General features: G+C 43.8%; 1 protein-coding gene across 7 annotated transcripts in view; it reads right to left on the bottom strand.

Annotated features, from left to right (window-relative positions):
• WASHC1 (WASH complex subunit 1) overlaps positions 1–18,974 on the bottom strand; it is a 49,321-nt gene extending 30,347 nt beyond the window's left edge. Inside the window, exons 1-3 of one of the 7 annotated variants that reach the window (XM_026070327.1) lie at positions 18,875–18,948; positions 15,177–15,248; positions 7,007–7,160 (exon numbers count right to left, since the gene is read on the bottom strand). In XM_026070327.1, coding sequence (XP_025926112.1) covers positions 7,007–7,155 — 149 coding nt within the window. In that variant the 5' untranslated portion in view covers positions 7,156–7,160; positions 15,177–15,248; positions 18,875–18,948. Of the gene's footprint in view, positions 1–7,006; positions 7,201–15,176; positions 15,249–15,534; positions 15,661–17,601; positions 17,621–18,484; positions 18,617–18,874 lie in introns of those variants that run through there. The other 6 variants (XM_026070326.1, XM_026070325.1, XM_026070329.1 and 3 more) reach the window with 6 other exon arrangements.
• Positions 18,975–21,067: the final 2,093 nt, after the last annotated feature.

Raw genomic sequence — 21,067 nt, 5'->3', positions numbered from 1 at the left:
CACTATAACTCTCCCCTTCCCCCATCTTTCCTAGTTTAAAGCCCTCCTTACCAGGTTGGCCAACCTGTTGGCAAAGACCTGTGTGCCCCGCTTTGTGAGATGGATCCCATCTCTTGCCATCAGTTGTCGATCTTCAAACAGGGTCCCATGGTAGTAGAAACCAAAACCCTGCTGCCAACACCAGCGGCGCAGCCAGTCGTTAACTTGGAAAGTCCGTCTCCTCCTCCTCTCATCCATCCCCCTCACTGGCAGGATTGAGGAGAAGACGACCCTTGACCACCATCCCCAGAGCTCGGAAATCCTGCTTGATGGTCTGCAGTTTGCCCTTGGTGTCATTGGCGCCCACATGGAAGAGCAGCAGTGGGTATACAAAATGATCCATCCTTCAACTCAGTTGCAACTCTGTCCTCAAATTGACTGTGCTTTAAATTAATCTTTGGTGAAAGAAGCTACCATTTATCAAGATGATTAGTTCTCACCTCCAACCATGGATTTAACATTTGCTTCTTCTGCCTCCTCCTGCTCAAGGTTTTATTTCCATAGATGGTTTTGAAACTGGCATTCTCTGTTTTGGAACATGGCCTTTGAACAGTAAACAATGGTAGCTACCACACATGGCATCTCTCATATTAAAATCAGAGCTCTTTAAACATTTTAAAAAGGTTTTGCTAAGCCATAGGGAGATTATAGATGGTAGGAAGTTGATTTTAGTCTACAGACATACAAAAGTCTGCTACAAACAAAAAGCAAAGAAAATTAAATCTGAAAGCCAATATGAACTACATGTGATTGGACTAAATAGATTTTTGATCAGTAATTTTCTTCAAGATGCATAGTTTTGCTGCATGAACAGAATCTACAGAGGAAGAAGTTCCTGTGCTATCAAGAACTTATTTTTAAGTGTGCTAAGATTATTACTTCTGGGACACCTCTTTTCAGGAAATCCAACCCATATAGTTGTAGATTGCAACATTCTCGTTACAAAAGATCCTCATTGCCACAACCAATCCTCTAGAAGCTAAGGTGGGATCTTCCCCTGCTCGTGACTCAGCAAAGAAAATAAACCAAACAACTTCAAAGCCAAGCTCTAATTCAAACTTTTGAAATAGGAATCAAGGAGCCAAGGCTCTTGCTGTTCTCTTTTCATACCATTCTTTCATCCTTCAAAGGACAGCAAATCTTACTTCTGAATAGAATGAATTTGATCTCCCCAGAGTTGAAAAAAGAAGTTGTCCAGAGATGAAGGAACAAACATAGGGCCCAAGAAGGGCAAGCTGCATTGCATATTCTACTTGGTATTTTCCAGCTACTGAATTGTTCTTCTGTAGGTAGCTACATCTTACATCTTTCCTACTTTTGAGCTCTTGCATGCTTTCTTGGGGAGTCTGTCTTGTCCTGTCTTTGAGAACCAGGAAGAAAATTTCCTTGGAACTTGGAAGCTGTCACTCAAAATTGAGTTTTCTCCAACAAGGCACATGGTACAAACAAGAGACTATCCTGTCACAGTTAAAAAAAAAAAAAAAAAAAAGTACCGAAGTTACATAGAACCTCTCCTTACAGTTTGCCTTTTGTATTGATGAAAACAGATGGTACATGCAAATTGACTCATGTTTCCATTACACTTTTCAGAACCATGGAAGGCCTCGTAAGTGTAGAGAAAATCTTAAGAGCTCCGTTAAGTCAAAAATTGTTGCCTGCCTCCTTTTTCTAACAAGCCTTTAGAGCAATTCCAAGGGTGACAGAACGCTTCTCCTGTAACTTCTGCATTTTGCTTTACTTCTTTACTACTTACAGCAAACTGATATATCAGCAGTTTAGCATTATTGCACCTAAACCACTCATTTTATTTTTAGTGATTGAGAATATGGCTAAGACTTGTGTTTCTTTTTGTGCTCCTGGATGGCCACTTCAGCAGCCTGGACACAATATTCCATCATTTTCCTTTCAGATATAGGATCAAGTATTAAGAGCTCTTCTTCCCCCAAAAGAATGTTTTCTGTAGCTAATGCAAAGTCATCTCCTGCCTTCAGAAACATTTCGTATTAATGCCAGTACCAAGTCTTTTAGTTATTTATTAAAATGCACCTCTATTTGCAGACTTGCTACTAGGTGCGACAACTTTAAGTCTGCTTGAAGGAGGATACTGAGGGTGAAGTACTTCAATCATTTCTTTAAATTGCTTATTTTAAACTATGCTGAAGGCCTTGTTAGCAAAAAAGAAGGCTACAAGTCTCTTATCAAGTTCAAGCCTGCCTTTCAATGACTTAAGGCAGAACAGACTGATCATCCTCATTTTGGGGGAACGGGATTCCGAGATAAACAGATCGCTAGTGAAAGCAACTGATGCTGAAGAGCTGTTAGTAGCCTCAGAACAGGGGCTTAAAGTAACCACTGCTACATTTCAATGACAATGCCATAAAGTAGTATCTCCCTTGCAGAATCAAATTTAGCTTTCTGTTCTTCTACTTCAAAAGACACATTTAATCTCTGTAAGTCCAAAAGACACAGATTTTTAGCACTTTGAGATGAGCAAGAATCCTGTCTTGCTAATTCTCCACTATATTTGTTTCATTTTTAAGGAATTATCTTTTTTTAAATGACTTAATACCATTCAGTCACTTCTTTCTTACTATTCCCTTTTCATTTCAAGCTGTGACAGCTTTAACTGAGCATCCCCCTCCCCTTGGGCTGTCAAGGCAACTGAATTGGACCTAGGTCTCAGATCTCACAAGATTTTAAGCTTAGGGATTTTAGCAGCATCCAGAAACAGTCTTAATCCGGACTCCTGCTGAACACTCATTATCACTCCCCTCTTCTTGAGGGCATGGGATGCTTGCTATTGCCCACTGCCACTAGCCTTCCAGGCATGCTATCCTACTCCCTGCCCCCCCATACATCACTTCTTAAAGTCTTCCCAACAGTTTAACAACCTCTCTCAATTTCCACCCCAAATTTACTCAGATTTAGCTTCCAGAGGACCATGAGAGCTAAAACAAATGAGCAATTTCTTACAAAGCCTGCGTTATGCCAAAAAAAATAAAAAAATCCACATTATTTGGACAGAGGAAAAAAAGTTAAAAGCCTCTACAACAGTAACCAACATTCGCAGGCAAAATTTCTCACTCTGGCTTCCTCATGCTCCGTGTCCTCACATCTGCAAGACCATCCACCCACTCCTTCACCCTTTCTGCTTACTCTTCCTAAAAATGAGTGACTGCTCTTAGCTCTCCTAAGGAGAGATATCTTAAACTAAACTAGTTCTGACATCCTCTCTGAGATGGGACAACTTCGAAGTACCATCAGGTGACTCATCACTTAACAAGATTCCTGTCACTCAAATTATCTGGAGAAAAATTGTTACCCTCTGCTACAACCAGCCTCCTGGAGTGAAATCATCTGAATGGAGACCCATCAAGGTGAGGACTTCTTGACAGCTCTCTCATTAGTAAGATCAAACCCTTACAGTTAGCAAAGGAGCAAACATGATGCAGAAGCCAAGCTAAGTTGCATCCCAGAGCCATGGTGCACAAAGGGCACAATACAGTTTACTGTGAGGCTCTTCTTTGGAAATTTCCATAAACATTTAATACATTCCACAGATATCCTAACTCAAAGATACTCTTACAGAGATATTCAGTCATCCATTTCCACTATTGATCAGTGTGATTAACTACATTCACAGGTTAAAACAAAGTGGGAACACCCAAATGCACCTAGTGATTAAGTTTTTGTCCGCTTTTTCAGTTTCGGGCCAGACTGACATACAAAGAACGTCAAAGATCTGTCCAGTGCATACATCCTACAGAGTCCTCCCCACCCACATGTCAACCCTGTTCCTGTACTCAACATCCCTAACAGCTCTATGGGCCAGCCAGTAACTCCTCCTCTTCATTAGTGACTACATTTACCTGACATCCTCTCTAAGCTTCAAGGCATTTCTGCAGCGCTTTTGTTTTCTAACTACTGCTTTCAGAAGCGTGGCTCTCATTTAAATTTTTCTTTAATATTAAAGCCCTTTTCAAACATGTAATATGAAATTGATTTAGGGTCAATTTGGGAGAAGGGAGAAGAAGGGAGAAGAAGGAAATACCTGTTTATCAAAATACTACTCTAGACAAGCAGATAGTGAATAAAGATTTAAGAAGACCACTCCTCATTAAAGTGAAAAAAACAGCACAAATGAGGAAATCTAGTATACTGAACCACTTGTGGTTGGATTATAGGCAAAGGAAACCACAACCTTGATAAGAACATTCCAAACCCAAGTACTAGTTTTCTTTGTACTGCTGTAACACTAACTGAGATAACTTGGACAGGCAATTTTCCACAAATCTATTACACAAGAGTGTACAGTCTGAATAATGAACCAACATATTAGAGATTATTAACATCTCCTGGCAACAAAAGCTCTTCGCAGAAAATGAGAAATACTGAAGAGCAGACCTAGCCAACCAAGGGCCATCGCAGAAAACTACACCCATCACCTATCTGTAGCAACAATGTTTCTGTGACAAAATCCACAGCACAATTCCAATAAGAGCTCCCACCCAGAAAATGCTGGTTGAAGAAACAAACAAAAGAGAAACTGCTGGTTAATGGAGTGTTTAAATTGGTCATTGAGCACTTTTCCAAAGCTTAACTTAATAGCAGGTTGGCTTGTTTGAGAGCATTTGGAAGGAAGACAGCTTGGCAGAGATTTGTGCTATGTATTATTTCCCAGATTCCCAGGGAACAAAAAAAGAAGGGAAGGGAAGGAAAAAAAAAAAAAAAAAAAGCTGCTTATCCTCTTTCTCCCAATCCCCCAAGCTGACAGATGTCTTTCTTGGGTCTCTTTGAGAAGGCTGAATCCACTGGCACTCTTCAGCATTTTTTTCTCCTGAACAGCCATTAACTGGTCCAGGGAATATTCTCTCTATAACCACAACAATGCCACAATTGTCCTCAGCAGGTTTCCAAACAAAAAGAGCAGAAGCTCACCTCCCTTGCACAAAGGATGGACAATTTCATTTTAAGAACTCCTACTTGACTGCTATGTCAGCAACTAGCCCAAGCAGAAGTTTTGATTAGCTGCCATGAAGAGAAAAAAAAACCAAAACAAACAAACAAGCAAACAAAAAAAAGAAAAATATGGTTATGGAAAGAATCCTCTTTCCATAGATAGAAAGATTCTTTCACTCAACCTTCAATAAATTACAAGTTGGCCTGCCTCTCTTGAAAGCATAGTACCAATCCAACTGTTCCTATAAAAAACATCTGCATCTTTGTAATACCAAAGCAATGAGTCTGACACACTCAGCTGAGTCTGCCATAGTGAACAAGTTTCCTCTCCATCAGCATTGCAAGCTACTGTTTTGCAGATCAGAACAGTCAGCCCCCCCAGACAAGGCAGCTCCTTCCTTGAAATGGAATATAGAGCTGCCTTATCTGAGGAAAGGGAAGAAAAAAGGTCACTCTTCGCTAAGTGGCAAAGTTCCCACCTTGAAAGCTTTTCCCCTTGATTGGCATGGAACAGCCAAGGTCACGGAACTTTTAATTAGATGCCTGCATAATTACTAAATCGTATTAATTATATCAGAGAGCTGAGACCTTGGAGGAATGGCAAAGCAAACAAAGAACCCAAAGAAGCCTCCCCTGTTGTTGGAAAAAATCGGTAATTAAAAGTCATGAGTGCACTGAAGAGCGAGGGAACAGCATCACAGCCAGCGTTCAGGGCTCATGAATGACTCGAATACAAAACAGCAGGCCTGCCTCCCCAAGGAAATTACAGGGCACTGCTTTACAAAGCTGCAAGTGGGGGGGGGGGGGGGGGAGGGAAGAGAGGCAGAAAGAAAATCCTGCTTGATCAATAGCTTTATTTGCCCCACAAAGAGGATTTTGGACAGGGATGGCACTGCCAGCCAGTCCCATGGGGTGCCTTCCACATGTTTCTGGCAGCTCCAGAAAGCCTTCTCCTGGCCTTTTATCAAAAGGAGTTCCTATATTGAGAAGCGTACAAGAGAATGAGGCCTTGTGTTCAAGGCAGTCCAGCCTACACAGAGCCCTCGTCCATGATTCCAGCTAAAAACTATTCCAATGAAAATACTTTATTTATCTCAATGACCTGAGCTCAGCCTCAGTGACTACCCTTTTTCTAGTGCCTGCCCTTCATGGCATCACCATCAAAAATTGAAGAACTTCAACCTGCCATTAAGAAAGCCCAACAGGAGAAAGAATGTCATGGCCCTGCTCACACCATAACAAATCATCCTAGGCAGGCACAATTCCCACTGAAACCAAGGCAAGTGCTTTTGCTTATCAGTCYACGAGAAGATAAATGCTGATCTCCTCTTTCCATATCAATGATACCACAAGCCATTTCAGGGCGCTGAGATACCAAATGTGGCACTGGATGAAAAAAGGCACCACACTATCTACTATCATTTTCAGGCAACCACAAGAATCTCCCAGATCTGCTATACAGGCAGTCTTATGGACCCAATATTAAGGAAAAGTGTATGCAAGAAATGGCAAGACTGGGCTGAATCCCTGAACAGATCAGTTTGGATGGACCATGGTGAGAAGAACAGACAGACACTTTCACACACTTAGGCCTCCCAATGTACAAAAAGAGAAGTGCAAAACACAAAAAGTCTAAAGAGAACCCAGTCTGCAAGCCCCAGAGATCAGAACAAAGAGCCATTTTCTACTCAGCTGCTTTAAGCACAATGACTAGAAAAGACACATCTTCAAGATACCTTAAGTAAGAAAGTCTCCCAATTAAAACACGAGGAAGAAGGATTTGAGTATAACTATGGCAGAAACATTACTGCAATTTGTGACAGTCTGCCACTGAATTAAAAATTAATAACAAATAACCTCTTGCTAACAGCAGCCAATTGATTATGTTTAACTTTGACAGTACGTGAATCCAGTAAACTTTTATTTGCTGCAGCCTTGTCACAGTACTCTAATTCCTACTACTGGATGCTAAGACCCAGCTCCCATCCCCAACGTGACAGCAGCATACCTGTTGAAGATATCAGCTGACACCTTTTGCAGATACTGAAGGGCATCTGCCACCTGCTGAACAGCCTCCTCCCTGCGCAAGTCTGGTTGGATCAGGGGGACTGAGTATGTCTGCCCTTCCAAAAAAGGCTTCTGGGCCACTGTAGCCATTATGCCTAAAGGAAAGAGCAAATAGGTCATTACAACAAACGCACTTCCATTTTATCACAGCTCTTATCCACAGACTTCAACCCTCTGCTCCCCAATTATTTTAGGAAAGTGTTTGCAAGGGAATCAGGAAGCGGAAGAGGTAGAAACAAGTAGTAAAGTTGACATATTGGATTTTCTAGAAATCTGAGGTAGCTATAGAGAGGTGGGAGTCTCTTGCTTACCTGAATGCTCCTGGGAAACATAATTTTATTTTTAGCATGGCATTTAACAAATCTCAGCTCAGTGTTACGCTGAAAACAAAGACCACACTTTGGAACAAAGTCAGTTCAAGATGGTGATAAGACTCTTCAGAGATCACCCTGTCCCCTCTCCCATCCTCACATTCTAGATGGATATATTTCAGGTCATTCAACAGCAAACACAACATTTTACTTCATGCTTTTGTTCCAGGAAGAACAACCACTTCTCCCTTCCAAGAACAGCAGCTATGACATTACAGGGCATGCATGTGCACACACGCCCCTGCTCCAAGTAGGTTAATGAGAGTTACTCCATTCTAGCGCTCCATTCTCAGATTCCCAGGAGCTGCTCATTCCTTCTGGTGGCTGGATTTTTCCCTCAGCAAGTATCTTGACAGAAACCTCATTTTAGGATCCTTTCATGTACAAAACTGAAATGATAACTGCAATTTTTCAGTTTTGTTCATGAATTGGAGCCACATGCACACTCCTAGATGCAGCTGGACAAATGACACTACTCCACCCCGAAAGCTAACAGTCAGGATAAGGCTGGGCATCATCCATGTTTCCATCCTGTCAGCTGTGCTCATCTATCCCTCAGTTGTTCCCAAAGAGCCTGTCTTCCATGTATTATTTTGTTCATAGTAATAACAACAAAAGTTCCAGGACATAGAGGAGGGAACAGAAAAGAAATCTTCTCTGAGCATGTTAAAAATTGAGAACTCTCAAATGCATTACTGTTAGGAGAGCCTGATCTAATGAACAGAGTAGAGTGTCCATAGAGTTTTCTAACCACAGCTCTGCCATTAGACCTGCACAACTCCCTTCAAACTTCAGACTGTAAAAAACCCACAGACAACAGCTGCTCATTACAGGACTTCACCATGCTGGGTGCTAAACATCAGTATAAGAAAATACTTATTAAGCTGAAGAAAAGCATACTAAGCAGGATCAAAAAGTAAGGTATCATAAATGGAGACACATATCTCGGGATATAGCACAATTCCTCTGCTGGTACTTGGAGGCTCACAGGAGCTAGTCCAGGGAGCGCCACTGTGTGCAAACAGTATTCTAGATACCACCACCCTTGTTAATAACCGAGGAGTGCTCTCCACCTTCCCCCAAGGGAGGGCATGCAGAGCAGGCTATGAGTACCATAGAAACACAGTCTATACTGGAGGAAGTCACAAAACTGGAGTCTGAAGAGGTAGTTAGAGCATAACACAACAGTTTAAGAGGTGAGGATTATACAGATTACAAAATCTTCACACATTCTTTACATTCCCTATCCTGCTTCACAAAATGAAAGGATGGCCTGCAGCCATTCCTGCATATTCAGGCAACATCATTCACTCTCTCTGAATTTGTCCTTTCTGATCTGGGTTTCCTACCACAGCAGATTAGGAAAGACTTTATGTAAATGTAATGTGGGTGCTTCCTATTTTTTGGAAATTAGTCATGTGAGAGGGAAAAGGAGGAGGAAACCTAGGAGCCTTTCGACAGATAACAGATTTGCTCAAAAAAATAAGCCCAGCCATCAGAAGACCTGGCACTGCTGTAGGAGACCTAGACCTATTTGTTTAACTTCATGCATCACTGGCAGCCAAACTCTGAATCCACAGTCTTTACTGGCAGTATTTGCAGGTTGATTCTTGATTGAATGTATTCAGCAGACAGAAAATTATTTGACTTGTAAAGCATACAAGTTAATCTGAGAAGGAATATGTCTAATTCTGAGACTGCATTTTTTGATCTGCTGACCATAACCAAGCTTGAACCCTTTTGCTTTCAAGACTACCATTTGACTGACAAAGYGGAACAAAGCAACAGGCTGACTCATTGAGTGCACAGTTACAGGATACTTCAGTTTCCATAGCAAAGCCAGTTCATGATCCTCCCTGTCACAGGTCACAATCCTTTTGTTGCATCAATACTGCTGATTTTTTGGATGCCTATTTTTAAGTCAGATCCTTTTAGTGACTAGTGATCTGATTTATTGCTGCTGCATAAACATCTGTAATTGCCCAGTCATGAAACAGAGTGGGAAGAAAGGGTAAGAACAGGATGCGTTAAACTAGCTTCACCAGCAAAACCACTGTCATGTAATCTGACTCACAGTATGAGAAGGCCGAGCTTTTTCCTCTTGAGGCCAAATGAGGATGATACAGGCCCAATATCATCTCCCATAGACTTACCAACTGGCTCAGTGACCTTTCTAAAACTAGCCTCAGTTCAGCAGCCAATTGACAGGTGCTTACACTCTGAAACAACGCTGGCCTAACTTCTACCAAACTGTTTCTTTCCTAACACTCAGAAGCTAGAAACTGTCCTTCAGGTCCCATTGCTCCTTTGCAAAGAAAGGGATGCACATTAGTGAGGCAAAGCAGGAAAAGCCCAAGTTGCTCCTGCTTGCGTTGTCACAGTTTGGGTGTCAAGCAACTTCAGTTTCACAAGCTCTCAACAGACCTCTCACACTAGGCTCCAGGTTCTCGCCTTTACAAAAAAAGGCATACTAGAGAAACGTGGCAGACTCTGTGGGAACTGCTGTCAGATACAGATGCAAGAAACAATCCTTCCTGTGCAAGGTAACAAATTAAGAGATTTATAGCAAGACAGACTAAAAACAGCAACAACCTTCCAAAGTGACTAGACTTGGGCAAAAATCACATGCTACAACTGCTATTTATTACTTCTTGTGATCAAACTAACTGGAGAAGGAAGCCAGTTTTACAAGCACTTCTGATTAATGTGCTGGCCATATGGCCATAATACAAGTGGAATTGCTTCCTACAGCAGATAGGGCCTGCAGGAACAAGAGACCTTCATGGCAAAAATTCAGCTTATTCCCAACCAAGGTGAGGAAGGAATGAATGTTCCTTCCACCAAGGAAGGAAGGAAGGAAGGAAAGGAAAGAAGGAACATTCCAAAGACTGAATGTTACTCAGCAAGACTGACTCTTCCTTTATCTCGACCTTCAGTGCATGGAGAAAGAAGTAGCAGATTTCCTTGCCACAGTCCATTATCCTTCCCCTCTCCTCAGCCCTGGTGAGGCCACATCTGGAGTACTGTGTTCAGTTCTGGGCACCCCAATACGAGAGACATGGAGCTACTGGAACAAGTCCAGCGGAAGGCTACTAAGATGACCAAGGGACTGAAGCATCTCTCATATGAGGAAAGGCTGAGAGAGTTGGGCCTGTCCAGCCTGGAGAAGATTAAGAGGAGATCTTATCAATGTGTACAAATATCTGAAGGGAGGGTGACAAGAGAATGGGGCCAGACTCTTCTCAATGGTGCCCAGCAATAGGACAAAAGGCAACAGGCACAAACTGAAACACAGGAAGTTCTGTTTGAACATAAGGAAAAACTTTTTTACTGTGAGGGTAACAGAGCACTGGCACAGGTTGCCCAGAGAGGTTGTGGAGTCTCCATCCTTAGAGATGTTCAAAAGCCATCTGGATAGGGTCCTGGGCAACATGCTCTAGGTGACCCTGCTTGAGCAGGGGGGTTGGACTAGATGTTCTGCAGAGGACCCTTCCAACCTCAAACATTCTGGTATTATGAGAATTAGGTAGCACATCAAAACAATGTGCCACAAATTAGATCGCAATTGTCCTACCCTGCTCAAGGGATGCCAAACTTTCACATAACCTATACATCAAAAATACAAATAAATTGTTCATGAATTACACACAGAAGTGACTTCCTGCACAGCAACAAACTGGTTCCCGTATCATCACGGAAGCTTACAGAGGGAGCTAGCATGTTTCAGCAGAAAGACCTGCATGCTGGAATTACAAAGGCTAACATGAAGTACTCTGATGGTATGGTGAGAAATGGGCATATAAAAACACAAAGCAAGTATTATGAATAAGAGCAGGTGCCAGATCACCCAACAGATTCAATCACTAGTGGTATGACCACCTGTGGATCACAAAAGGAAGAAAAAACAGCAGCATGGCTATTTTTTGTGATTAAAGAGAGAACAGCTGCAGAATCTGGAGGCTCCAGCCAGTCTTTACTCAATTTTTTCTACACCAGCTTTCCTGATCAAGACAAATGTGCTCTGGTGTTATACAATAACCTCCCTTGCTTTATTAAATTGCTAGGGAAGAGAAATGGTTGTTTTCTCGCTGTACCACCTGCTTAGGTGTGCTGTATTCTGATTTACAAGTTCTGACTAGAGCTACCAAATGCTCAGATTTGCATTTTTGCCTTAAGTTGTCTGTGAGCTAGCACAAACCTCAGGTGAGCTGGTAAAAAGACTGCCCAGACTGGTGGTTATCTTCTGTGCCCAAAGCTGACCCCCCCTTCTCAGTTCCAGCATTTGCACTAGCAAAAGCTGAGGGAAACAACAACTGTGGGAAAGTCAACATCTGCTTCCAACATACCATCTCCTCTTTCCAAAAGACTGACATCAGGACAGATACAAGCTGATCAGTCCAGGGTTTTCAGGTATCTGGAACCAGCAACTTGTCATACTGTCCAATCATCACAGCTAAGTCTATAAAGCTCTGATGGCTACATAGAGATTTGCTGCTCCAAACACAAAGAAGGCATTACAATTCACTGCTCTGGCTAAGCAGAGAGCCATTCAACCTACTTTGCTAACCTTTGGGAACACATTTCCTCCTAGACCCAAGAATAAAACTCCTTATATCAAGGCTAAGCCCAAGAGAACTTGTTACAGGGCAAAAAGAATCCGTAAAGGAACAAAACTCCTAAGTTCTTTAGAAAATATCACTCTGTGGAGGACCAATCACTGAGATGATTATCTACCTTAAAAAAAATAAAAATCTCTTATAATACCTTCATTTTTCAAGGGAACATAAAGGAAGTCAAATAATAAGAAAATAATTTGGTTTCCCTCAACACAGGCGGTGACATCAAAGCTACCTAGGAGCACTTACCAGATGCATACTCAGCTGTGAAAATAAAGAGAAAATAAAGGAAGCCAGCAATACTAATTGCTCCCTTAACTTGCTTCAAGGGATAACAAGAGGTGGGGGTGGGGGGGCAGAAGAGGGCTTAAAAACTCTGAAAAATCAGTGTTTATTTTGCAATGTTACAAGGACTGCTTTAGAAATGACTGTGCTGCTGCTGCTGTCACTGCACTGGAAAGTCAACACCAACTAATGGCCATTAACTCCCACTTGCAGTACAGTAACATCTCAAAGTGACAGACTCCAGCCCTATGCTTCTCCTTTGCAGGGTCCTAATTAAAGATCGATTGACTTGTAGCCACCTACAAACCGATCAGCCAGCAAGGACACAGATGTAAGCAACATGCAGTAAAATACAAGTCTGCAGATCCTCCACTGCATACCACTACACCACCACCAACAGAATAGTCCCACACTGGGAACAGACCAAATCACAAATGAACTGCAGGTAAATATTAAACACCCCCAAAGATGGGGTACAGGTAAGCTTTGTGCATAGTTTGTCACAAGGCGCTGTTCCTTCTCACAGAGGAAAGTCCTATCTGTAGTTTGGTTGATAGCAAGATGCCATTCCAAATTCTTCACTGACATTAAACTCTTGCACATAATACTTTATCATGTTTACTCAGACAAGCAAGTTCCATCCTGGTTGACAATAACAGGCCTCAGCTGTTCACTTTCCTCTGCTTCAACCTAGCATACATTAGCACATTACCCCCAATACCTTGTGCAGCTTTTAACACTCACAAAGCTCACAACTGCTACAGATATCTGTTGAGTGTATCATCACAAACTTACACTGTTTTGAGTGCATCATCCCCATTCTCTACTTTTTACACAGACTTCCCACAAAATTTTAAATCATGATCAATTTTGCTGGCAAATTCAAGCCATACCCCCATTCAACATCGGCTGTACAAGAAGCTTGCCTAGAGGCCATCCCAAAAAACTAGCAGAATTAACTCCTCCAAGAACTAAAGACATAGCTCACCTTCTCCTTCACCATTCCTCTGATTTTACCTGCCTCAAAACCAGAGAAATGTATTTTAAAGAAGAAAGACTTAAAATCCTAGAAGAGCAAAACATGGCATTGCATATGCCTCTCCTGTTCAGGAACAGGATAAGGAAATGCGTGTGCATGCACACACATGGATGTAGACATGCAGCTGAATGCAACGCTAGAAGTTGCTTATACTCTGCTGGTAAACGCAGCTCAAGAGCCTAGATAAGAGTCCTATTTTATTGTGAAGTAAATGATCATTCTGCCCTGTGTTGACATTCACCAGAGGGGCTGAAATTTAGTCCTCCAGCAGAACAGACTGCAGACTTATCTTGGGTAAAAAAGCAGGATGTATTTCAAGGAGTGAGGTGGGTTGCATACCATGCTCCCTGTGCTAAGCCAACCTTATGCTTGGCGGGGGAAGGGGGGAGGACGCTTTGATAAGATAAGAGGATGAAAAGTCTATTTATATTTTTTAATTAACCATGTTCTGCAGTGTTATTAAGCAGCAATCAAAGATGCAGATGGTACTGATTTGATTGGCAAGAGGTGCACCATGCTGAATATTAAGGAATCCTGCCCCTATAAATAGGCCTAATCATCATCTGATGGCTGGAAGGCAGTGATGAAAGAAAGCATTAATAAGACCATAATTAGGCCCTGTAGCAGGCTGTACTCCACCACAAGAGTGCTCATGTTAGTAGACATCTCTCACAGCAGAACCCCAAAATCCCCTGCTTGTAAGCATGACTGCTTTGTGTCTCAAGACCTTCAGTAGCTATGTTAGACAAAGTTATGGAGTGGGGCTTTTACATCTCTGTTGGAACTGTCAAGCCTGGCACCTGCTAGGATTTTACTTCCCAGTACTACCTCTGGAGTAAGAGAGCTCTCAGCTCCAGCTGTGCCCACCTTGCCCACTCCCAATAAGCTAATCAAATTGGCCAGCCAGAGCTTCCCAGGCACAGACACTGGCATGTGATACTGGGAAGTTTTAGAAGCTATTGATCTCCCTCCCCCTCATTTGAGCACATCAAGGCCAAATCTACACGATAAAGTTAAGCTAACCACACCTCTAAAAGCCACGTATACTCCTCTGCTTCAGCTTTAGAGTGAGAGATACATACCACGGATTGTCAACCTCATACTTTTAGTCTATCCTCATAGGACAGGGTATTACTACTGTGGGGCAGTAGCTTAGAAGAACAAAAAAAACATGTGGAAAAAGAATCTCACAAGGCATCTCCTATTACATGCCAATTCTTCCAAAGGTCCCCTTTGACATTGTGCTAGTTGAGCAGCCAAGACCTTTGCAAAAGGAGCTGGTCCCCCACATCATACCACAGCCCTGCAGAAACAGCAGAGCACTGAGAAGTTTGACTTCACACTTAGCGGGACTCGGGCTCCAACTGCATTTCACACRCTGTGCATCCTGGCCTTGCAGGCCAATATTCTGCCAGGAAACAGCAATCTCACCTCATCTGTCCTAGCAGCAGTCATGGGAAAAGGAAAAGCTTCTTCTGCACTACTGGTATGAAGCCAGTGCTAACTACCAGATCCAGTGACATAACACTACTCAGTTCTCCATACCCAAATGGTATGGAATTACTGGCATTTATCACAAGAACATCATACTGCACCATGTCAGTTACTGTACTAGGTGTCTTTTTGTTAGCCAAATCTACGTACTACTGCATAACTGCTTAGTCCAACCCAATATACCTTGGGATCTGCCTGAAAAGTACCCAAGACTCATTCAATTTAAAGTCTATGTTTTGCTCAACTTGTTGACTACCAACATGGTACTGGAAAGAGGTATTAAGGTAACACTGTGAAGATACTCACTTTTGGGAACATCAAGAGAGACTCTAGTATGAAGCTTGCACTCCAAAACTGTAGATGCCTTTCAGTAATTCCCTGAGTTGCAGAGACAGAATACAATTAATATGCTGCTTTACAATGAAAGAGTAGCTTACTGCTGCTGACAGAGACTTGGGGAAGAGCAACGGAAGAGAAATGTAGTTTCTGCAAATCAAGTGCCTGATAGGAACATGTCCCCCTAGTCCAGGGGCTGTGTGAAAGAATAACTAAGATCAGTTGCTACTTGCCATGTGTTTGCCCTGCCCTGCTCTTTCTAGAGTACAAGGCTATCTGTGTGTAATCCTTCCTGAACACTGAGAGCTAGCAAAGGAAAACCACTAACCTGTCAAAAAGCTAGCTGTGGAAGTATGAGCCCAGTACGTAAGACAGCGTCTCTCAGGAAGCCAGGGCCTGTTACACCCTTAGCTCAGATATGTTGCTTTGCAAGAAACAGTAGCTGTTGCAGCTCCTAGAAACAGATGACATCTATGAGCAATACAACATTAAGGCAAAGACATCACTGATGGGTAACTAAATGCACATAAASTGGAGGATTTAGGTTCTTACCAGCAGTGTTATTTCTTGGATTAAATAAATGTGGGTCTGAGCCAATATATCAAGAGACTCGGTGATTGTGCTCAAATGGAGACCCTCCCTTTCTCTAAAAACTACTCAAACAGACTTACTTTGCTCGTTTCCCACGTGCCACACTGTCCCATCCCACTTGGGGTAAAGAGAAAGATTCAAGATTTGAGGTCTTGGAGCCCTGCTTTTATGATAGCATATATCAGCAAAACACCTGACATTTAAAGTTGGATCACATAAATCAAGTGAGACTAACTCTCCAGAAGACAGAAATGCTATTATGTTAAATTATTTGGTAAACAGAATCTGAAAGGTAGAAACTTAAAGAATGAGAGATGTGCTTCAATTCTCTAAGCTCCACAAGCTAAGATAGCCTCTAAGCCACCACTGCGGGTGATAACCTTTCCTCTCAATGGAGAGCTCTGCCTTAAGAAGCTTGGGCAGCAGCCGTTAGTGCACCAAGACACTGAGCTGCTGGCTGCATATTCTTGTTGAGAAAGTCTTTTCCTCTAAGAAGAGACTGAAAATGATTTCCTTCAGTTAGATACATAAAGCTCATTTTGACAGACAGATGTTGATATCCACAGTGAATCAGATAACCCATCCTGCGCTTGTCACCCTTGGCTCTCCTTATCATTACGGGAGAGAAACAGGTGCTCTAACAAACAATTGATCTTATTCTAAGGCAGGCATCTAAAACTGACCAAGTGCACTGTGCTCTCAAATTGCCTGCCTTGCCTTCTCTTCTTCTCCCTATTAACTATAAAAGAAACCTAAGTGACTAGCTTAGATAAGCCTACAACACAGGCATCTAATGCCAGGAAAACAGTCCCAGCCCAAGCATTCCAGTACAGCTCTTTATTTGACTTCCTATTAGGGGGCAATTTGTTTTTGTAAGCCTAAACCACACAGAAGCTATAAAGTCCCTTTGAAGGCCATTTACTTGCAGCAAGCTCTTAAATACTGGAGCATTCTGGAAGCAGGCTAGCTGAAATGCTGCTGTAGAGATTCCTACAGGAAGTTTGGTTCAGAAAAACAAGAAGTTGCTCAAATTTAATATCAGCCCATATCAACAAATGTGTACTTCCGCACCTTCCTGAAAACAGGATCCAGCTTATACAATTAATCACATCCAGTCTTTTGCAGAGGGACCTTAGTTGCAACCCTAATGATTGCCACAGCTCACTCTCTCAAACTCTAACAACATCCTGTTTTTCACCTCCACATAAATATGTCAGGATCTGACATATTTAACAAAGGCAATCACCAAGTCACAGCAAACTCACTAAACCCACTTCTGCCAGTTTTACACACTCAAAGGCAAAGGGAATACTTGCATTTCTGAAAGATGACAGGGCAGCAGGTAGGAACTCATTTACTAAAAGGGAATCGATTCAAGGCTGTTCATGTTTGCTAGCAGGAATACTCCTACAGGGTGGCTTGGATGACAGGAGCTGACAAAAAGTTGGGCCAAAAGAATGACAGCTGGGAAATCAATAACCCACAAAACAGACTGCTGGATGGACTGTGTTCTGGCAAAGGTTATCTTGTGAAGAAGTCCAAGCAGAGCTGATTAGCTGCAGAAATTGCTTTTTGAGTGAAAAAAAGAGATTCCCTTTAAGCCCATACACCATGGCCACAGGAAACACCACAACTTCAGATGACGTAATCCTCTTCCACCTCTGCTCACTATCTTTAATCTAAAAAATAAATAAATAAAAATCTGCCTTGCTTTCAGGTTTATCTCAGCACTATTTCTCTCCAGCCCTCAATTTCCACCCTCCTCTCTTAGCACTCAGGCTGAGTGTGCAGTAACTACGGTTACCTGCTATTACCAAACCCAGAAGCCAGACTGCAGGGTAGTCTCCAGGGATTATCTGCTTTCAGTTTTCTTGCCAATGAAGTCCAGAGTTGAGACAATACAATAGTACTTTCTATCTGAAGGAACTAAGATTAAAAACTCAGTTTAAATATCCAGAGTGACAGAAGAAAGATACATGATAAAACTAGCAGCCTGTGCTGCTCTGGGACTGCTTAAGGCATTTTTCTGCCTGAGGGCCTTGTGGAGGTGTCAATATTTCCCCTGAACCAAAGCATTCTAGGAACACACAGGTATATTGGGCAGCCTTTATATCTCAGCTCTTCATCTTAGACAAAAGAACTAAATATTAGGAGGGCTTATCATCCCCTGGCTAACCTTCCTAAAAGAAAGTCTAAGCAAGGGACAGTTGACTAGAGCATCTCTGATTCTGAGGAGAACTGAAATGCAGAAAGCCTCTATAAGGACATCCCAAGAAATAGGGACAGTTTTGCTTCTACATTATCTGTTCCAGGTATTTCATTTATTCACAACACACTGTGGATCTTAGAGCAGTTCTTTAGACCCACTTACAGGATCCTATCAGAACCTACTTGCTTGCATCAGGTCCAACTCAGAGATAACTTTCTATAAGCTCTGACTCCTCGTAATTGAGTTCAGTCTACGCTGTGTTTCTTACACCCATAAAAAACCTGATTTCTGCAAGAAATCAAGGTACACATCAAAGGAAAGTCCAAAAAGGCTACCGCAGTAATAACAATTTCTGGCTCCATCACAGACTCATTTTCTGCAAAATTGGGATTCTGACTTTCGAAATAAGTTTCTGGCCATGAGCAACTTCCAAACATAAGCCATGGATAAAACTACCACGAAGCTGGAGCATTGTTACCTGCCTGTCTCTGCAGACGGCTGCGAGCAAAGCAGCCATCCGCCACACTCGGCGCGCAGCAGCGCAACGTGGAGACGGCGCTAACGCCCGGCCCTCCCCAGGTACCTCTCCTGGGCTCGACGACGCCAGAGGCTCGAGGCCCCTGCAGCCCGGCGCCCGCGGGGCTCGGCCAGGCCGCACCGCCCGCCCAACCGCCGCTCGAAAGCAGCGCGGCCGTCAACTAGCCTTAGGCCAGCGCCTGCTCCCGGGCGGCCTGCCACACCCGCGTCGCCGCCACCCCGCGGCGGGGCCCTGCGGCCACACAGAGCCCAGCTAGCGGCACCTCGCGGCTCCCCGGCGGGGCAGCCGAGCCGAGCCGAGCCGAGCCGAGCCGAGCCGAGCTCCCCTCACCTGCCGCCAGCCGGCCGCGCCCCCGGACCAAGCAGGAAGCAGCGTCCAGCACCCCTTCCGCCCCTAATTTCTCGTCACTTCCGCCAGACTTCCAGCGCCTCTCCAGCTCGTGGCACGCTCTTCTCCTCTAGGARGCCCGAGCCGAGCCGAGTGCGGGAAGGGGAGGCGGCTGCGCATGCGCGGGGTCGGAGGGGCGGGCGGCCGCCGCTCCCCGACCGGGCCGGGCCTCGGGCCTCGGCCGTCCCGCGGGGTCGCCTGCCCTCGGGGCGCTGCGGGCATCATGCGCTGTGTCGCCTGCCCCGTCTCAGCCCCCTCCGCCTCCGCTGGCACTGCCGCTGGGCTCCGCACCCGCTGCCCCAGCTTCCGTGCCCGCTTGGGCCTCCGCCCCCGGCGGCCCCCCAACTCAAAATGGCGTGCCCGCCGGCGAGCCGTTGGTCACCTCACAGGCCGGCGGCGACGTCACAGGCCTGCCATGTCACAAGGCCTGCTGCCATGCTAACGAGCCTGGCCTGCCCAGTGGCCCCCGCCATGGAGGTCCCCTGCCACGTCTCCCGGCAGCCCTCCTCCCGCCGGAGGGCAGCCGAGCCCCTCGTGGGGGTGGTTGTGGGCCTCTGCCGTGCGCCACTGCCGAGCGCCATCCTGGAAAAGAGGTTCTGTGAGCAATGCGCCTGCCCTGAGGAGGTGGGAGGTGTTGTCACGCCTCTTGACCTTGCCTACCCACGTGCGGTGAAGTCATGATTTAAGAGAGGAGCCCACAAATGTTATTTTTTGTTTCCACTATCAGCCCTGCTTCTGTTCTAGCTGCTTTTCTGCTTCCATATATTGGATTTGGAGCATGGCAGACAAAAGAGGGACACTGTGACTCATACACTTGCTTGTTTTCTCTCCAGTGCTCATGTTTAGAGTTGGGCAATTTAAAAATTGATTTTATAAAATGGTGAACATTTCCTTCTTTTTTTAAAGTACATTTTCCTAGTTTGTTCCTGTGTCTCTTTTATATTCTCCTGTTATGCACMCATTCAAGCAACCAACACGCACATTCCAGCACAAATATTCATGGAAAGTGAATTTCAAGATGGCATCTGTAAATATTAATACCACATTTTAAAGGGGCACATGCAAGACATAACAGAGGTGTCTGCAAGCTCATCCACTTTAGGATCAGAAACAATTCCTCACGATGTGCCTAAACAGTTAGAACATAACGCTATTTGAATAGCAAATATCGGTTTTTGAGTGCATACAGGGAACATTTGTGATTTATACATAGCATTAAAAACCGTACACAAGTAAAAAAAATTAGGCAAACCTCTTCAAATAGTGAATACATTTGAAGAAATCAGGATCTGCTCATGCATATTAAACTCAGGGAAAAAGGGTAAGTCCATTACATAAATTACCTGTTGCAGATTTTTCACTCAGTTCCACTCCTTTGCAGTGGGAGGCACAGTTAGAAATACTCGCTGCAGAATGAAGCGGAGAGGAGATATTAGACCTGATGGAAATCCAAAGCAAATTAGCAGCCAGCAGCGGTATCTCACTTGTCAGAGCCTGCAGGGGAGTGCAATGCTTGCCCCATGGTGTTTTAATGAAGGCACTGGTAAGACCCATCATTATGGAGAGCATAAAGGCACAAGGCCTCAGAGTTAAGAACCAGGCTAAGAGCTAGTGAAACTCTCTGTAAGGGAGAAAGCTTATAAGGAATGTATAATCCTGCCAAAAATTCAAAGCAGACAAAAAAGGAGATCTAGCAGAATCTGAGCAAGGAGCATGTGTGTGGGTGTCAGGACCTGTCAGAAACAAAATAGGGAAGTGGATGTAAGAAGCAACAATCCGGTCTATTCTGATTCATTTTTATTTATATATTGCTGACGGAAAGCCTTTCAACTGCTTTGTGATACTCAGATAAAAATCCAATTCAATCCATCTGTAAAATTCAAGATAAAGCAAGAGGTGATGGCAGGCTGAGGCAGCACCCTCCTTCCATATCCCTTTCCCACCCATCCTGAGGAAGAGGAAACAGCAGGTTTGCAAAATTGACCAGTAGGAGGCAAAAGGAGAGCTAACAGAACTGGACAGAGAAAAGAAAGGTAGTGAATCTAAGGCTGGGGAGGCAGAGAGATGATAAAGCAGAAGAGCAGCAGGGATGAACTGAGTCCAGCATAAGAAGTGATAGCAGGATAGCAGCATACC

The sequence above is a fragment of the Apteryx rowi genome, unplaced genomic scaffold (assembly GCF_003343035.1).
Source record: "Apteryx rowi isolate R43461 unplaced genomic scaffold, aptRow1 scaffold_31, whole genome shotgun sequence".
Classification (NCBI taxonomy): domain Eukaryota; kingdom Metazoa; phylum Chordata; class Aves; order Apterygiformes; family Apterygidae; genus Apteryx; species Apteryx rowi.
Note: the sequence above shows the minus strand (reverse complement) of the source record. Positions and strands in the feature narration are given on the sequence as shown.